The sequence below is a fragment of the Pogoniulus pusillus genome, chromosome 16 (genome assembly GCF_015220805.1).
Source record: "Pogoniulus pusillus isolate bPogPus1 chromosome 16, bPogPus1.pri, whole genome shotgun sequence".
Lineage (NCBI taxonomy): Eukaryota > Metazoa > Chordata > Aves > Piciformes > Lybiidae > Pogoniulus > Pogoniulus pusillus.
Genome location: NC_087279.1, coordinates 2,240,110 through 2,258,885, shown reverse-complemented (window position 1 = coordinate 2,258,885; position 18,776 = coordinate 2,240,110). Strand labels below are relative to the sequence as shown.

The 18,776-nt window shown below is 51.5% G+C and overlaps 1 protein-coding gene across 3 annotated transcripts in view; it reads left to right on the top strand.

The window, feature by feature from the left end:
* The window catches only part of LOC135182285 (contactin-4), a 434,616-nt gene that overhangs the window by 356,512 nt on the left and 59,328 nt on the right, over nt 1-18,776 (top strand). For all 3 annotated transcript variants that reach the window (XM_064156172.1, XM_064156171.1, XM_064156173.1), the window contains 2 exons: nt 2,535-2,664; nt 7,259-7,409. In XM_064156172.1, coding sequence (XP_064012242.1) covers nt 2,535-2,664; nt 7,259-7,409 — 281 coding nt within the window. The remainder of the gene's footprint in view (nt 1-2,534; nt 2,665-7,258; nt 7,410-18,776) is intronic.

The following is an 18,776-nucleotide window of genomic DNA, read 5'->3' as shown; positions in this document are numbered from 1 at the left end:
AGATTAGTGGCTGTGCAGGGAAGCTGGCAGTGATGTCTGTGTCACCCAGCTGTTCTGCCGGGACAGGGGACAGCAAGGACACAACCCAGGCTGAAGCAGTCTCTGCCTGGCTGTCACTGTATCAGCTTTTCTGCCTCACTGCATGGTCCCAACTAATCATTCTACTTCTAACCCCTCTTGCTGAGCTTTCCAGATCACCTTGCACCTAAGGCTGATTCTGAGATAAGGGAAGGGGTGGAAAGAAGGTGGAAGGGTGGTTGGGAGCCCCTTTTTGGGCAGCTTGCTGCTGGAAGGGGTCTTGTGTTTCTGTATTACTTTTAACTTGTATGTTACTGTATGTAGTTGTATATCTGCTGTGTATATCTGCTTGCAAATTGTGCTGAGCTGTGAGTACAAAGCTTCATTCCTTGACTTCCAGCTGGCTGAGCTAGTCTGCTTAATCTAGTGGGGAGGGAGGGGGAACTCCAAAACCATTACAATGATCAATGGCTTTTGGAATGCAAGCAGGAGGGGATGGTGGTGAGCTGAAATCCTCCCCCTGCCACACCTGGTGAGCACCTCAGGAGAGGCCAAGGAGCAGTGGTGAATGGAGTTCAATCCAGTCAGTGGCCAGTCACAAGTGGTGCTCCCCAGGGCTCACTATGGGGCCAATTCTCTCTAATGTCTTCATCAGTGATTCAGATAAGGGAGTTGAGAGCATTCTAAGTAAGTTTGCAGACTGAGCAACCTGTGTCCCTGCCTATGGTGGCAGGCTGGAACTGGATTAGCTTTGAGGTCTCTTCCAACCTAAACCATTCTATGATATTATAGTGAAAGGGAATCGTAGAATCCACCAAGTTGGAAGAGACCTCCAAGATCATCCAGTCCAACCTAGCACCCAGGCCTAGACAGTCAACCACACCATGGCAGCAGGTGCCTCATCCAGGCTTTTCTTGAACACCTCCAGGGGTGGTGACTCCACCACCTCCCTGGGCAGCCTTGATCTGTTTGATCACCTGCAGTGGGAGGTGTCCCTGCCTATGGTGGGGGACTGGAACTGGCTGAGCTTTGAGATCCCTTCCAACCTAAGCCATTCTATGACATTATAGTGAAAGGGAGTCTTGTTCTCCTTGAGCACAAGGAGGCTCTACAGAGAGATCTGACCAGCTGGATTGGTGGATTGAGGCCAACAGGTATGAGATGCCACAACCAAGTGCTGGGTCCTGCACTTGGACCACAACAGCACCACAAACACTCCAGCTGTGGGACTGCCCAGTGGAAAAAGACCTGGCAGTGCTGGTCCTGTTGGTTAGTGACCAGCAAGACACAAACCAGCTCCATCTTCAGAGGTCCTCCTGGGATGGAGGATCCATGACACAAACCTAAGGATGGAGAGACCCTTGTGGAGAAGAGAGAGAGGCTAACAAGGACTGTGCTGTCTGGAGCCAGTAACCATCAGCCTGGATTTTAAGGCCAGGCTGGATGAGGCTCTAGACAGCCTGATTTAGTGTGAGGTGTCCCTGCCCATGGCAGGAGGGTTGGAACTAGATGACTTTCTGCTCACTTCCAACCTGAGTGAATCTATGAATCTTTTTATTTCCCCAAGATTCAGGTGAACTTCAGCTGCTAATGAAACATTAATGAACCCTTAATGAAGCTGCTGGTTTCATGGTAGTTGTCAGGGTATTTTTCCCCTCCCTGTGCAAGAATATGGCAGCCTACAGTTGGTCAAGCCCAGATAACAATTGCACCACCACTAAATTTCCACCCTGAGGCCAAGTAGAAAGCCAATAGCTCTTAATATTACTTGTGTTTGGGTTGGGGTTTTTTTTTGTGTTGCTGGTGAAACTCCTGAGGAGGGAGGGAGAGAGTGAGGCAGGGAGGGAAGAGCACTTTGCTGCCCTTATTAAAATGGATAACCCAAGCTCCATATCCTTAGGCTGACAAATGATGCCCTGGTCCTTTGTTCCTCACGCTAATTGTGCTTGCCTCACGCTGGTCACTAGCAGATGGTCGTGTACTTAAATCACATTAGTGGCTGATATGAAGGAAAGGATCATTAAATTATTAACATCTCTATTGTTTGCAGTCAGTTGTAGGGGATTTGGAGTGTTTCTGCCTGTGCTAACTAAGGTGGCCACCAGCCCTGCCAGCCTTTGTTGCCATATGTCCTCATAACGCTGCTGTTGTGCATGCTTTAAAGAATGCCCTGCTACACCACTGGGGAACCAAAGTGCATGTGCTTGATTCAACTTTATCTACTCAAAAGGGAGATTAATCTAAATGGTTTGGGTGTTAAATCAATGAGGAGTCAAGGGAAAGTCCTCCAATTTCAATTGCATTTACCAGCTACTGTATTGGTTTTACCATTTAGTGTCTGACCTGCCATAAATATTAGCTGGCAGACCAATAGATTGGGGCATGCAAATACTGCCCATTACTGCTGCCTGGGTTTACCCCACCTTGCTGTAAAGCACAGCCCAAGCTCTGGGTTTGTGTTGCAAGCAGGGGTCTCCTTATTTACTTTGTTCTTTGGTTGACTGTTTCCCCTGCAGGGCAGGGTTCAGCTGGAGCAGGGTTCGCTCACCATAAGCAACGTCAGCCTGGCAGACGCTGGCATGTACCAGTGCGTGGCAGAAAACAGACATGGCATCATCTTTGCCAGTGCAGAACTAAGTGTCATAGGTAAGTCTGATCTTCCTCCATGCTAAAAACCTTCCAGAACTAACAAAGCCTTCGTAGAATCAGTCAGGGTTAGAGAGGACCACAAGGATTATCCAGATCCAACCCCCCTGCCATGGGCAGGGACACCTCACACTAGAGCAGGCTGCCCAGAGCCTCTGCCAGCCTGGCCTTAAACACCTCCAGGGATGAGGCTTCCACCATCTCCCTGGGCAACCTCTTCCAGGCTCTCACCACCCCCATGCTGAACAACTTCTTCCTAATATCCAGGCTGAATGTACCTCTTTCTAGGTTTGTTCCATTCCCCCCAGTCCTATCACTCCCTGAGAGCCTAAAAAGTCCCTCCCCAGCTTTTTAGTAGCCCCCTTCAGATGCTGTAAGGCCACAAGAAGGTCATCTGGGAGCCTTCTCTCCAGGCTGAACAGCCCCAACTCCCTCAGTGTCTCCCCACAGCAGAGCAGCTCCAGCCCTTGATCCTTGTGGTCCCTTCCAACCCTGGCTGATTCTGTGATTCTAGAACAGGTAACACAGAGGGGTTGTGGCATCTCCATCCTTTGAGATAATCAATAAGCAGCTGGGCACAACCTTGGGCAACCTGCTGTGACTGCCTGTGCTTGAGCAGAGTGGGACAGAGCCATCTCCAGAGGTCTTTTCCAGCCTTAGCTGTCCTGCAAATCCATGTCCTATTTACATATGATGCTCTTTTATGAGTTGGGAGGCCTGGCAAGTGCTATGTCAGCACAGATAGTTTCAGTGGGTTACATGGAATTCATGCTTAGAAAACAGTGGTTTAGAAGCAAATGTTCAATGGCATCATTCTCTGCTGCATGCTGAAGAACAAAACATGAGGTCTCTTCTGATTTTGGCATTTCCAATTACCAGTCATTTTCTATCAGCAGTGATCAATGTCTGCACAGAGGAAAAAATCATTTGAAGGATTGTGAGTGTTGCTCTTCAGGAGGAGGACAATAATGCTCAATAAATGAGACCTCACAGTGCTGAGATTTTTTGGACATGGTACTGTGTGAAGGAAATCAAAATAAACCCCCTGATGCTTTTCCTTTCTCTCCAAAACCCTGCTGAAAAGGAGCCTTTGGGAGGAGGGCAAATCTTCACAGCATCCCATCATAATAGAGGCTGGAAAGGACCTCTGCAGATCATCCAGTCCAACCTCCCTGCTAAAGCAGGGCCTCCACAGCAGCTTGCCCAGGAGCACAATGTCCAGCTGGGCCTGGAAGCTCTCCACATAGGGAGGCTCCACAACCTCTCTGGGCAAGCTCATCCAGCCCAACCTAGCACCCAGCCCTGCCCAATCACATAAGACCATGGCACTAAGTGCCCCAGCCAGGCTTGGCTTCAACACCTCCAGCCACAGCCACTCCACCACCTCCCTGGGCAGCCCATTCCAATGCCAATCACTCTCTCTGACAACAACTTCCTAACAACATCCAGCCTAGACCTGCCCTGGCACAGCTTCAGGCTGTGTCCCCTTGTTCTCTTGCTGGCTGCCTGGCAGCAGAGCCCAACCCCACCTGGCTACAGCCTCCCTGCAGGCAGCTGCAGACAGCAATGAGCTCTGCCCTGAGCCTCCTCTGCTGCAGGCTGCACCCCCCCAGCTCCCTCAGCCTCTCCTCACAGGGCTGTGCTCCAGGCCCCTCCCCAGCCTTGCTGCCCTTCTCTGGGTACCTTCCAGCACCTCAACATCTCTCTGCAATTCAGGAGCCCAGAACTGGACACAGCACTCCAGGGGTGGCCTGAGCAGTGCTGAACACAGGGGCAGAAGAACCTCCCTTTTCCTGCTGCCCACACTGCTCCTGAGCCAGCCCAGGATGCCATTGGCTTTCTTGGCCACCTGGGCACTGCTGCCTCCTATTCAGCTCCTCTCTCCCAGCACCCCTAGCTCCCTCTCTGCCTGGCCCCTCTCTTTAACAGCATCCATGTCTTCCTCAGTGCTGCAGTGAAGTCATCTGTGCTTAGCCACACAAGACAAAACAGCTCAGAGATTAGTGAACTCTACTGCATGAAAGAAGGAAGTAAGGATGTGTTTGATCATGAAGCCCACCCCATTATCAGTGGTGGGTTATGTTTTATTCAGCTCTTTTGCAGCAGGAAAGATATCCAAAAAGAATTGAGACAGGAGAGATGCCCTAAGGTAAAAAAACAGAGAAGGGATTTGCCTTCTGTATCACACAGCAGGGTTTTGCCTCCCAGCTGCTTCAGGTGAGCTTTAGAGCACTTTACAGAGCATCAAACAGATGCAGTGCACAGTGATCCTAACTCTCACCTCCCAGGCTGCAGCAAGGAAGGAAGGTGAGGGAAATGCTCAGGGCAAGGGAAGGGATTCTGTTTCTCTGCTCTGCTCTCCTCAGACCCCACTTGGGGTCCTATGTGGAGCTCTGGAGCACCCAACGCAAGCAGGACATGGAACTGTTGGAGCCAGTGCAGAGGAGGTCACCAAGATGCTGGGAGGGCTGCAGCAGCTCTGCTCTGAGCACAGGCTGAGAGAGTTGGGGCTGTGCAGCCTGGAGAAGGCTTGGAGCAGACCTTGGAGTGGCCTCCCAGGATCTGAAGGGGGCTACAGGAAGAGACTGTGTCCTCTTGTTCTGTTGCTGGTTGCCTGGCAGAAGAGACTGATCCCCACCTGGCCACAGCCTCCCTTCAGGGTCAGCCTGGACTCTAATCCAGATGCCTCTGCTGGCTGCAGGCTTGGTGGGACTAGATGACCTTGAAATGTCCCTTCTAACCCAAACTACTGGATGATTCCATCAGAGCTGTCAGAAAGCAAGCTTCTGTCAGCAGAGATGTGGCAAGCAGGGCAAGAGCTGTTCACAAACCCCTTGGCTGCCTCACCTGCTTGCTTTGAGCTTTCTATAAGGGAAAAATGAATTGCCCTACTTGATAGGAATAAAGTCTTCTGGCCATCTTTGGGGAGTTCACTACCAGAGTCAGTCTAGAGGCAGCTGCCTCAAAGCTCAACCTGTCATCAGGTCCCATCAAAGACATCATTGCAAATCCTTTGAGGCAGGATTCAGAAGCCAAACCATCTCCTGGCCTCACAGCCAGGCTGCAGACTGCCTACAGGGCTTTGGTGGTTGCTTCAATGACTCTCTGCCTGTTGTTCACAAAACAGAAGAATGATCCCTGGAGGGACTCACAAGGATGATTTGAGAGCTCCTTCCACCCTGCTGCCTTCTTAGGTCTTGCACTGATTTGCTCAGTTCAGGACTCAGCCATGTCAAGGGCTCCCAACTTAATGCTATGAAGATCAGAATCCCATTTTGTGGAGCGTTCATAGGATTGTTTTGGTTAGCAAAGCCCTTTAAGATCATTCAGTCCAACCATTCTCTACCAAGTCTGCTGCCAAACCTTATCCCTCAGCACCACATCCCTGCCTCTTTGGAATGCCTCCAGAGGTGGGGATTCAACCACCTCCCTGGGCAGCCTGTATGGATGTAAGGCATAGAAATGTCACTTTCCATGGGGATAGTCACATTTCTGGTGAGTTGTGTGGGTTCTGGGGTTCTTCAGCCTGCAGAAGAGGAGGCTCAGGGGGGATCTTAGAATCATAGAATCAGCCAGGTTGGAAGAGACCTCCAGGATCATCCAGTCCAACCTAGCACCCAGCCCTATCCTGCCATCTGGACCATGGCACTAAGTGTCTCATCCAGGCTTTGCCTGAACACTGCCAGGCACAACAACTCCACCACCTCCCTGGGCAGCCCATTCCAATGCCAATCACTCTCTCTGTGAAGAGCTTCCAGCCTATACTTGAGCAACCTGTTCAAGTGGGAGGTGTCCCTGCCTATGACAAGGGGCTGGAAGAGGCTGAGCTTTGAGGTCCCTTCCAAACTGAACCATTTTGTGATTCTGTGACCTTATTGCTCTCTATAACTACCTGAAACCAGGTGGCTGTTGGGCTCTTCTCCCAGGCAAGCAGTGACAGAATGAGGGGGGACAACCTTAGGGTGTGGCAGGGCATGTTCAGACTGGATGTTAGGAAGCTCTTCACAGCAAGAGTGATTGGCATTGGAATGGGCTGCCCAGGGAGGTGGTGGAGTCTCCATCTCTGGAGGTGTTGAAGCCAAGCCTGGCTGGGGCACTTAGTGCCATGGTCTGGTTGGTTGGGGCAGGGCTGGGTGCTAGGTTGGGCTGGCTGAGCTTGGAGCTCTCTTCCAACCTGGTTGATTCTATGATGTGCCTGACACCAGCCTGCTGAGGTTACTCTTCCTGAAGTTTGCAGCTAAAGAAGTGAAAAGCTGAAGCATTCAGGTGTCTCTTTGCCCTCTCCATGCATTCACATAGCTCACCAAGTCAGCTCTTTAAGGAATTGCAGGTGAGAAACAGCCCTGGAATTTTGTGGTGTTCAAAAGAACCTGGAATGAGCTGCCCAGGGAGGTGGTGCAATCACCCACCCTGGATGTGTTTGAGGGTGGTTTGGATGTGTAGGGATAAGGTGAGTCTTGTAGAGTAGGGTTCTAGGCTGGACTTGGTGATCCTGAGGGGCTTTGCCAACCTGGATGTTGCTGTGATTCTGTGAACCTGGCTTTGTTTTACCCACTGGGAGTTCTGATCTGGTTTTCTTTTCCCTTTCTTTCAGCTGTGGGTCCAGACTTCTCCAAAACTCTCCTGAAGAAGTTAACTCTGGTTAAAGTGGGTGGTGAAGTCATCATCGAGTGCAAGCCAAAAGCTTCCCCCAGACCTACTTATTCTTGGAAGAAAGGAAAAGACATCCTGAGAGAAAATGAAAGGTAATGTCTGCAAGTAACCATTTCTTTCATTAGTTAGCTCCAACCCAGGGGCTTTTAGCAATGAAAGCTAAATTTGTCATTAGCAGCTCCCCCAAATTGACTTGCAAATGCATTTGATAGCAGCTCCTGTTCAGTCCCGAGGAGCTGGGGGGTGGGGGGGGGAGATTTCTGTTCCCATTGTGTTCATCCCAGGCTCTGTGTACTGTTAAAGCATCCCTGCCAAGAAGCTGAGAAAGATACAGTCTCAAATGCAAACCTTTTCTTGCTAACCATTGTTTCCCCCCCAAAAAACAGCAGATTAAATCCCCAGGAGGTAAAAAACCTCCACTGCACATTGCACTGCTCTGCTCCATTCCTCAGCATCCCACAGGCATTTGGGGTCAGTGATTGAGTTGGCAGTCCTAAGGCCTGACTTGCACTGCACATTGCACTGCTCTGCTCCATTCCTCAGCATCCCACAATCATTTGGGGTCAGTAATTGATTTGGCAGTCCTAAGACCTGACTTCCACTGCACATTGCACTGCTCTGCTCCATTCCTCAGCATCCCACAGTCATTTGGGGTCAGTGATTGAGTTGGCAGTCCTAAGACCTGACTTGCACTGCACATTGCACTGCTCTGCTCCATTCCTCAGCCTCCCACAATCATTTGGGGTCAGTGATTAATTTGGCAGTCCTAAGGCCTGACTTGCACTGCACATTGCACTGCTCTGCTCCATTCCTCAGCCTCCCACAATCATTTGGGGTCAGTGATTAATTTGGCAGTCCTAAGGCCTGACTTGCACTGCACATTGCACTGCTCTGCTCCATTCCTCAGCATCCCACAATCATTTGGGGTCAGTAATTAATTTGGCAGACCTAAGGCCTGACTTGGAGGCAGCATTTTCAGCCTGGCCAAGACGTTTTGGTTCCTTTCTTTCTTCCTATTCCCATTTTTTCCCCTGGCTTTCAAGTTTAAAAGCAGAGTATTAGTAAGAAGTAGGACCCTGCCTTTGAAATTTGCCTGTGGTCTGTTGTTGAGCATGTAGAGGTGTTGCTTGTGTTACCTGGGATTGATGAGGGAAAATCCTCTTCTATTAGTAAAGGTCAAAAAAAAAACCCCTCAAACAGAGATGATAGGAAGTTGGTGGTTTTTAAAGGCTTAAACCTCTTCTTCTACCTTACAAAGTCTGTTCTGGCTCCAGCCACCCTCCTTGCAGTGTACATTGCAGTATGTACTGTGGTGATGTATTTGAGCATGCAGGAAGCTCATTTGAAGGCAAATAAGTTAAAACATTAACTTAGTCCTGTCTTAGTCAGCTCCTGTTACCTGCTCTTTCCATAGCTGTTGTGCATGAACCATTTGGCTTCCCCTCTCAGGATGCCAAGTGTTGGGTGCTGGTTACACAGAGCTTCCTCTAGCAGTCACAGGCTCACAGATGTCAGGGGTTGGGAGGGAACCAAAGAGCTCATCCAGTCCAATCCCCTGCCAGAGCAGGGCCACACAATCCAGCTCAGGTCACACAGGAACACATCCAGACAGGCCTGGAAAGGCTCCACAGAAGGAGACTCCACAACCTCTCTGGGCAGCCTGTGCCAGTGCTCTGGGACCCTTCCAGGCAAGGAGTTCCCCCTTGTGTTGAGCTGGAACCTGCTGTGCTGCAGCTTCCATCCATTGCTCCTTGTCCTATCCCAGGGAGCAGTGAGCAGAGCCTGTCCCCCCCTCCTGACCCCCAGCCCTCAGATGTTTATGAACATTGATTCAATCCCCTCTCAGTCTTCTCCAGCCTAAGCAGCCCCAGGTCCCTCAGCCTCTCCTCACCAGGCAGTGCTCCAGTCCCCTCATCATCCTGATAGCCCTCTGCTGGTCCCTCTCCAGCAGATCCCTCTCCCTCTCTAACTGGGCAGCCCAAAACCAAAGGCAGTATTCAAGATGAGGTCTCACCATGTCAGAGTATAGGGGCAGGAGAACCTCCCTTGATCTGCTGGGCACACTCTGCTTAATGCCCCCCAGGATCCCATTGACCTCTTGGCCCCCAGGGCACATTGCTGTTATCCTTAGCTTGTTATCCCCAGCACTGCCAGCTCCCTCTCCAGGGAATGTGGCTCAGACAGTGGTAGCAGAAGGCCAGGTGGCAGCTTCTGCTGCCTGTGTGTTTGCTTCCAAGTAACCTTTGCAGCAACTTTTCAGTTGGTTTTTTCTTTGTCAGTTATTAAATAACTCAACTGGGAGGCAACTAAACCATTTGGCAGTTGAAACAATTTTCAGCTAAGCCAAAGAGCTTTGAAAAGGCTCTAAGTGCTTCATGTGGTTCCTACCGAGGTCAGGAGAGGATGAGAGGTGGCTCAGCCCCAGCAGATTTCAAGGCCAGGTTGGAAGAGGCCTTGAGTGCCCTGTTCTAGTGGGAGGTGTCCCTGCCTGTGGCAGGGGGTTGGAACTGGATGGTCCTTGAGGTCTCTTCCAACCTAAGCCATTCTATGATTATTCTACTACTTTCTCCTGCTGAGCACACTAAGACCTGCAGGTTTGGTCTTGGGTCCAGCCTGCAAGCCTGTTCAATGCCCATTCAAACCCATTCAACATGAACTGGATGAGCTGTGAGGTCTCTTCCAGCCTAAACCATCTGATGAAAGGAGACACTCTTATTCCCCCTCAAGCAAACACCATCTTTGTGGTAGGTGTGAAGGTGTCCACACCAGAGCACCCCTGAAGTGTGCACACACCTGGCTAGGGAGTGTAAGGCTGCACACACAGCATCTTCCTCACCAACCCTCTCCAGGAGGCAACTCCAGTCACAAACCCCTTGCTGACTCTGTTGCTGTGTGCTGGTCTCAGTCCCTTTGCTCAGGCAGGCTCGAGGCAGTGTCTGATTCACTCAAAATCACACAGAAATATCCAGGCTGGCAAATCCTCTCAGGAGCACCAAGTCCAACCTAGAACCCTACTCTACAAGAGTCATCTTAAACCATAGCCCCAAGCATCACATTCAAACCACCCTTAAACACAGCCAGGCTGGGTGACTGCACCACCTCCCTGGGCAGCTCATTCCAGGCCCTGACCACTCTCTCCACAAAAAAACTTTCTCCTAATGTCCAATCTAAACCTCCCCAGCCTCAGCTTGAGGCCATTCCCCCTTCTTCTGTCTCCAGTTCCCTGTGAGCAGAGCCCAGCAGCAGCCTCTCCACAATGTCCCTTCAGGTAGCTGTAGACAGCAATGAGGTCTGCCCTCAGCCTCCTCTTCCTCACACTAACCATCCCCAGCTCCCTCAGTTGCTCCTCATCAGATTTATTCTCCAGGCCCTTCCCCAGCTTTGTTGCCTTCCTCTGGACCTGCTGCAGCACCTCCACCTCTCTCTTGCATTGTGGTGAGTCACCCCCAGCCCTACCTTTTTGATCCCCTCTGCAGGCAGGGCTCTTTCCAAATGACTACACAAGGCACTGCTGACCTCTCTAAACACCTTGGCTCAAACCATCCCCAGCTCCCTCAGTCACTCCTCATAGGATTTCTTCTCTGGGAGGATGCTGTTTCTGTTCTCTGAGCAGCTCAGTGCTGAGCTCAGATGCAAAGCAGAGCGAGGCTGAGGAGGTGATGCTGGTGGCCAAGCTCCCTGTGCCAGAACTAGGAGCCTCCCAGCCAGGCACCGAGCCCTGGATGGGAAACCAGACATGAAATGTGCCTAAGCAGGTGTGAAATTCTCTGCTCCCTCAGCCCAGGGGCTCTTCCAGCAGCCAGAGCATCCAGTGGGGCCTCTCTGGCAAGATGTCTTAATGAGCACCGCTCTGTTGACTTGGCAGTTGGACCTGTTTTGTGTTTCCATGCAGTTGGTTGTGTCTCCTGAGGGGCTGAGGCTGCTGAAGCCTGAGCATCGCCTTTATTACCATGCCAACCTCCCAGCCTCTACCTGGAGACTGGGGAATGCACAAGTAAGAACCACAAGCCCTGTGAGGAGAGGCTGTCCAGATCTGGGCTCCTCCATTGCAGAGAGATGTTGAGGTGCTGGAAGGTGTTGAGAGAAGGGCAGCAAGGCTGGGGAGGGGCCTGGAGCACAGCCCTGTGAGGAGAGGCTGAGGGAGCTGGGGGGGTGCAGCCTGCAGCAGAGGAGGCTCAGGGCAGAGCTCATTGCTGCCTGCAGCTGCCTGCAGGGAGGCTGTAGCCAGGTGGGGTTGGGCTCTGCTGCCAGGCAGCCAGCACCAGAACAAGGGGACACAGCCTGAAGCTGTGCCAGGGCAGGTCTAGGCTGGATGTTGTTAGGAAGTTGTTGTCAGAGAGAGTGATTGGCACTGGAATGGGCTGCCCAGGGAGGTGGTGGAGTGGCCGTGGCTGGAGGTGTTGAAGCCAAGCCTGGCTGGGGCACTTAGTGCCATGGTCTGGTTGGTTGGGCAGGGCTGGGTGCTAGGTTGGGCTGGCTGAGCTTGGAGCTCTCTTCCAACCTGGCTGATTCTATGAGTATAGATGGTCCTTGCAGTTCCTAGTGGAGTTGAAAGCAAAGTTCATGTATCAGCCCTGGCTCTGAATCCTGATGTAGAGCCTGCCTGCTGCCATGGCAATGGAGCCCTTCCCTTGGGGCTGCTGTGACATTCCAGATGGAGTGTGACATTAGGGACTCCTTGCTGGAGACCCAAATAATGTCTGCATCAAAAACTGGCTGCTGGGGCTCTTGCTCTGGAGGCTGCTGCTGCTGCTGCCCAGGAGGCAAAATGAAGTGTGTGGTTCACTGCTGGCCCAGAGAGCAGAGGCTCTCATGGAACAAAAAGAGCTTTAGTGGCTTAGGTTTGCTGCTCTTCTCTGGAGGCTCTGTGTGCTGCACCCCTATGAGTAACATGCCCCAGAGGCATCTCTTGCTGGTGGTTGGGAACTGTGTGGTTGTGTTATTAGACATTTTACCTTGGGGTACAATTATCTTGTTGCAGTCATTAGAGGCAGTTCATCTCCATAATAATGGAAATCCTGCCTGGGAGGCCCAGTGGAGTCCAAATGCTGCTGGCAGCCTGACTCCAGAAGGTAAATGTTAGATAGAAACAGCTACAGCACAGATGGAGATACATTGCAGAAGCAGCTTGGAAACACAGGCTGGTTCTCTGTGGCTAGAGGTATTGAGATCATTTTCTGTCCTGGAGTCATGGAATGGGTTAGGTTGGAAGGGATCTTAGAGTCCTCACTTGGAATATCTCCAGGGATGGGGACCCAACCACCTCACCAGGGAGCCTGTTTCAGTGAGGCTCAACAAGGCTCTGGGCAGCCTCATCTAGTTGGAGATGCCTTTGCTAACCGCAAGGGGGATTGGACTAGATGACCTTGGATCACATTCTGTGCTTCAGGAGCTCTGCCCATCAGCTTCTGCCTGCTAGCAGCAGCCCCTGGCTGTGCCAAGCTGCCCTGGACTTCAAAAGGTGCCTCCCTGAGCAGAGCCTGAGCTGGGCAGTGCCAGCCCTGAGCAGAACCAGCTGAGCTCTGGCTCACAGCAGGAGATGTGTTTTCTGTGGAAGCAGAGAATGCTGCAGAGCAGGTGCCAGCCTTTTTTGTCAGTGAGAGGGCAAGGGACAAGGGATACAGATTGGAGAACAGAAAGCTCCACCTCAACACGAGGAGATGCTTCACAGAATCATAGGATCAGGCAGGGCTGGAAGGGACCACAAGAAGCAGCCAGTTCCAACCTCCCTGCCATGCCCAGGGACACCCTACCCTAGAGCAGGCTGCCCACAGCCTCAGCCAGCCTGGCCTCAAACACCTCCAGCCATGGGGCCTCAACCACCTCCCTGGGCAACCCAGTCCAGCCTCTCACCACTCTCTTGCTCAACATCTTCCTCCTCATATCCAGTCTGAATCTCCTCACCTCCAGCTTTGCTACGTCCACCCCAGTCCTGTAAGTGCCTGTTACCTGTCACTAACTTCTGTACCGTGAGGGTGGCAGAGCCCTGGAGCAGGCTGCCCAGAGGTTGTGGAGTCTCCTTCTCTGGAGACTTTCCAGCCCCATCTGGCTGTGTTCCTGTGTGCCCTGCCATAGGTGAACTTGCTTTGGCAGGGAGGTTGGACTGGATGATATCAGAGGTCCCTTCTAACCCCTACCATTCTATGGTCCTGTGAAGATCATTATGCACAGTGCTCTTCATCCCTCATGTTCCCCTAAAGCTCCTGGAAGTCACATTTCCTCTGCTACCAGACATGCACTCAGTCCAGGGGCAGGAAAATAATGGTACTTGTAAGCCCCCCAAACAAATTGCTCCACTCCTGCCCACGTGAAGCTCTTACATCATTAGAGCTGCCCCTTTGCTGTGCTGCTGTACAGTGCCTGCATTGTTTATCCAGTTTAATTGTAGGGAAGGAAAATTCATAGCAAACAAATGATGCTCTGTGCTGCTAGCAAAGAACAGCAAAGTGCCCAATTAAACAGGCACTCACCAGGATGTGGATAATGGCAACATCTGTTATCTTAATTAAACAAGTTGCTCTACGAAGGGACCCTCATAGTGCACTTTGTTAGAGCAGGATCTGACCTAGATACTCCAGGCATGCTCACTGTCTTCATGGAGATGTTCCCAGTTGGTCCCATTAGCTTGCAGCCCTGACAAGCTCTGTGATAGACGAGCAGGCTGCTGCACAGACAGAGCCACACAGCTTACAGCACAAAGAGCTTCTGCCTTTCCTTTTTGAGCTGAAGACCAACACCACCACAGCAATGCAGCCAGCAGAGCCTGGATGGGGCACTTAGTGCCGTGGTCTGGTTGATTGGATAGGGCTGGGTGATAGATTCACAGGATGTTAGGGGTTGGAAGGGACCCAAGGAGATCATCCAGTCCAACCTCCCTGCTAGAGCAGGACAAGAATATCTAACACACATCACAGAGGAACACATCCAGACAGGCCTTGACAAGCTCCAGAGAAGGAGCCTCCACAGCCTCTCTGAGAAGCCTGTTCCAGTGCTCTGGGACCCAGGTTGGACTGGATGAGCCTGGAGGTCTCTTCCAGCCTGGGTGATTTTATGATTCTAAGCAATCTGCTGCTCAGGACCCAGCAGCAGGGTGGAGAGCTCCATGCTCAGGGCTCAGCACTGAGCTGCTCAGAGAACAGAAACAGCATCCTCCCAGAGAAGAAATCCTATGAGGAGTGACTGAGGGAGCTGGGGATGGTTTGAGCCAAGGTGTTTAGAGAGGTCAGCAGTGTGTTGTGTTGTCATTTGGAAAGAGCCCTGCTTGCAGAGGGGATCAAAAAGGTAAGGCTGGGGGTGACTCACCACAATGCAAGAGAGAGGTGGAGGTGCTGCAGCAGGTCCAGAGGAGGGCAACGAAGCTGGGGAAAGGCCTGGAGAATAAATCTGCTGAGGAGCAACTGTGGGAGCTGGGGATGGTTAGTGTGAGGAAGAGGAGGCTGAGGGCAGACCTCATTGGTGTCTGCAGCTACCTGAAGGGACACTGTGGAGAGGCTGCTGCTGGGCTCTGCTCACCGGGAACTGGAGACAGAACAAGTAGGAATGGCCTCCAGCTGAGGCTGGGGAGGTTTAGATTGGACATTAGGAGAAAGGTTTTTTGTGGAGAGAGTGTTCAGGGCCTGGAATGAGCTGCCCAGGGAGGTGGTGCAGTCACCCAGCCTGGCTGTAAGGGTGGTTTGGATGTGGTGCTTGGGGCTATGGTTTAAGGTGAACCTTGTATAGCAGTGTTCTAGGTTGGACTTGGTGCTCCTGAGAGGCTTTGCCAGCCTGGAGGTCATTTCTGTGACTTCAGAGGCTTCAGTCCTCCAGGGCATAGTTAGATGTGCCTGACATTCATGTACCCTAACAGCTGCTGCTTTTCCTGCTTGAGCTATCCCTTCTTCATGATGATTGAACTCACATGCACATGGCCATGATTCATTGCTCCCTCTTGCAAAGACACCTCAAGACAGGCTGAGTTCTGCTCGTGGTGGGATCCAGCTCCCAGCAGCAAGGGAGGTTCCTCTCCACTGCACACTCAGCAGCCAATGCCTTCAGAAAGAAGTGCCTGGGAATAGTCTCCTGAAGCGATCTGGACTTGATGTGTGGCTCATACAGTTAAGGAAAAGAGTAGTAATGAAGCAGCTCTGCTGTGAGTGGACACTGGAATGGGCTGCCTGGGGAGGTGGTGGAGTCGCCGTCCCTGGGGCAGTTCAAGGCAGGACTGGACGTGGCACTTGGTGCCATGGTCTGGCCTTGAGCTCTGTGGTAAAGGGTTGGACTTGATGATCTGTGAGGTCTCTTCCAACCCTGATGATACTGTGTGTGATACTGTGTGAGAGCTCGAGGGAGTTTGGGCTGTTCAGTCTGGAGAGGAGAAGGCTCCCAGGTGAGCTTATTGTGGCCTTGCAGGATCTTAATGGGGCTAGAAAAGATTGGATGAGGCACTTAGTGCCATGGTCTAGTTAGTTGGCCAGGGCTGGGTGCTAGCTTGGACTGGATGAGCTTGGAGGTCTCTGCCAACTTGGTTGATTCTGTGATTCTACAAGAAAGCTGGGGAGGGACTTTTGAGGCTGTCAGGCAGTGATAGGACTGGGGGAGAAGGAACAAAGCTGGAAATGGGGAGAGTCAGCTTGGATGTTGTTGAGCATGAGGGTGGTGAGAGCCTGGAAGGGGTTGCCCAGGGAGGTGGTGGAAGCCTCATCCCTGGAGGTGTTTAAGGCCAGGCTGGATGAGGCTGTGGCCAGGTGATCTAGTGTGAGGTGTCCCTGCCCATGGCAGGGGGCTTGGAACTGGCTGCTCCTTGTGGTCCCTTCCAACCCTGACTGATTCTATGATTTAAGTGAGGCTGCAGCATCTTGAAGGGAACAAAAAAATCATTATCAAATGGTTCTTCTCTTGGATCTTTTCATGATGAAGAAGGAGAAGGTAATGATTTTACTAGTTGGGGCCACACATGTTCAAAACCCAAAGCAGTAATTATGTGTCTGGAGGGGGGAAAAAGGATTCCTAATGAACTTTTGAGACAACCTACCAGACTGGGTGATGGTTTTGATGATTATTTAACCATCATTTTTGAGCCCTGTAAATGTGGCTTTGGATCTTGCAAATGCATGTTAATGTTAATTACAAGCAGAGTGGGTAATTTGTCTTTGTGCTGTGGGCATTCTGTGTTGAAAGTAGAGGAGAGGATGTGTTATCTTTGAAAGGCTCTGCCTTGGGGCTTTCTGCTGGGGTGGCATCAGCTGGCACAAAGAAGCTGAGAGTGCATTTACTGCTGCTGCTCTAATCTCACCAACGCCTGCAGAAATGCTTTGTGTCAGCAGCTGATGCACAGAAAATCTTGCATGGGGTATTTTTCTCCCTTTCCCCTCCTTTCTTTCTCATCAGAGAATGATTTTTATGAGCTTCAGTGGAGTTTCTTTTGGTGCTTAGTGTTCTCCAGACATCCAAAGTGTTTGCTGTAGGGAGGGGGTGGGGGCTTGTCCTTGCTGCAGGAGGCTGTGGAGATGATCCAAGGGCTGGAGCAGCTCTGCTGTGAGGGCAGGCTGAGGGAGCTGGGGGTGTGCAGACTGGAGAAGAGAAGGCTCCAGTAGGACCTCAAAGCTGCCTTCCAATAGAATGGGTTAGGTTGGAAGGGACCTCAAAGCAACTTCCAACCCCTTGCCATAGGCAAGGACACTTCATGCTAGAAGAGGTCACTTGAGGCCTTATCCAACCTGGCCTTGAACACCTTCAGGGAGGTTGTGGAGCACAGAAGCACCCAATGTGATCTTTGATCACATTGGGTGCTTCTGTGCTCCACAACCTCCCTGGGCAACCTGTGCCAGTGTCTCACCACCCTCACTGCAAACAACTCCTTCCTAACATCCAGTTTCATTCTCCCCTCTGCCACTTCAAACCCATTCCTCCTCCTCCTGTCATTCCCAGACCTTGTCAATAGTCCCTCCCCAGCCCTCCTGCAGCCCCCTGCAGATCCTGCAAGGCCACTCCAAGGTCTCCTCCAAGCCTTCTCCAGGCTGCAGAGCCCCAGACAAAGTTTGGGCTCTGCAGCCTGGACAAGAGAAGGCTTCCAGGAGACCTTGGAGTGGCCTTGCAGTACCCAAAGGGGGATACAGGAAGGCTGGGGAGGAATTATTGACAAGGTCTGGTAATGAAAGGACAAACACTAATGGGTTTAAGCTGGCAGAGGGGGGATTGAAACTGGATGTTAGGAAGAAGTTCTTTCTAGTGAGGATGGTGAGACACTGGCACAGGTTGCCCAGGGAGGTTGTGGATGCTCCCTCCCTAGAGGTGTTCAAGGCCAGGTTGGATGAGGCCTTAAAGGACCTGTTCTAGTGGGAGGTGTCCCTGCCCATGGTGGGAGGTTGGAACTGGATGATTCTTGAGGTCCCTTCCAACCTAAACCATTATCTGGTGGAGTGGCCATGGCTGGAGGTGTTGAAGCCAAGCCTGGCTGGGGCACTTAGTGCCATGGTCTGGTTGATTGGATGGGGCTGGGTGCTAGGTTGGGCTGGATGAGCTTGGAGCTCTCTTCCAACCTGCCTGATGCTGTGATTCTGTGACCTAGCTCAGATGATCATTGCCTCATGTCTCAGGAATGAAGGCTGTGTACACAGAGCTTTCTGTTGCCTCACTCAGCTCTGCTTCCTCAAATATTTGTTTTCATGGCTTGGTCTTTCATCCTCTATTTATTTGAATGTGGTCTGTAGTGAAAAGAACCAAAGGTGGTGAGGGAGAGGAGGCAAAAGGCTTCTGTTATTTGCAATTCACTCCTTGTTTCCTTCAGGGCCCCTCGCAGTGTTTGTGTTTGCCTTTCATTTGTTTCTTCCCCTTATCAGCATCCCTTAAGAAAGATCTTTGGCTGAGAACTGTTCTTCTTGGACAACCCAGGGATGTTTTCATGTGTGAATTGTGGCATCTTGAAACAATTTACATGAGGCCTCTTTAATAGCTGTCAAGGTTCCCATCTCCCCTCTCCCCCCCACCTCCCCTTGCTCCTTTGGGAGGAGGTTTTTGTCATTTCCAGACTTCTTGCCTTAAAAAAACTGGACAGATATAAAGGGGTGATGATGCCAAATCACAGCTGGTTGTGGTTAGAGATGTTCATCCAGGCTGGGTGCAGCGTTGTTTCTTTGGACTGCTTCATCACTACTCATACTCGAGGTCCTAGGGACTGGTTGAAGCTGACATTGAGTTCATCACGGATAGGACAGGAGTAGAATAGAATAGGAGGAGAACAGAACATGAGTGGGACAGAGTAGAATAGAATAGGAGTAGAATAGAACAGGAGTAGAGTAGAATAGAATCGTCATAGAATCACCCAGGTTGGAAGAGAGCTCCAAGCTCCTCCAGCCCAACCTAGCACCCAGCCCTGCCCAACCAACCAGACCATGGCACTCAGTGCCCCAGCCAGGCTTGGCTTCAACACCTCCAGCCACAGCCACTCCACCACCTCCCTGGGCAGCCCATTCCAATGCCAA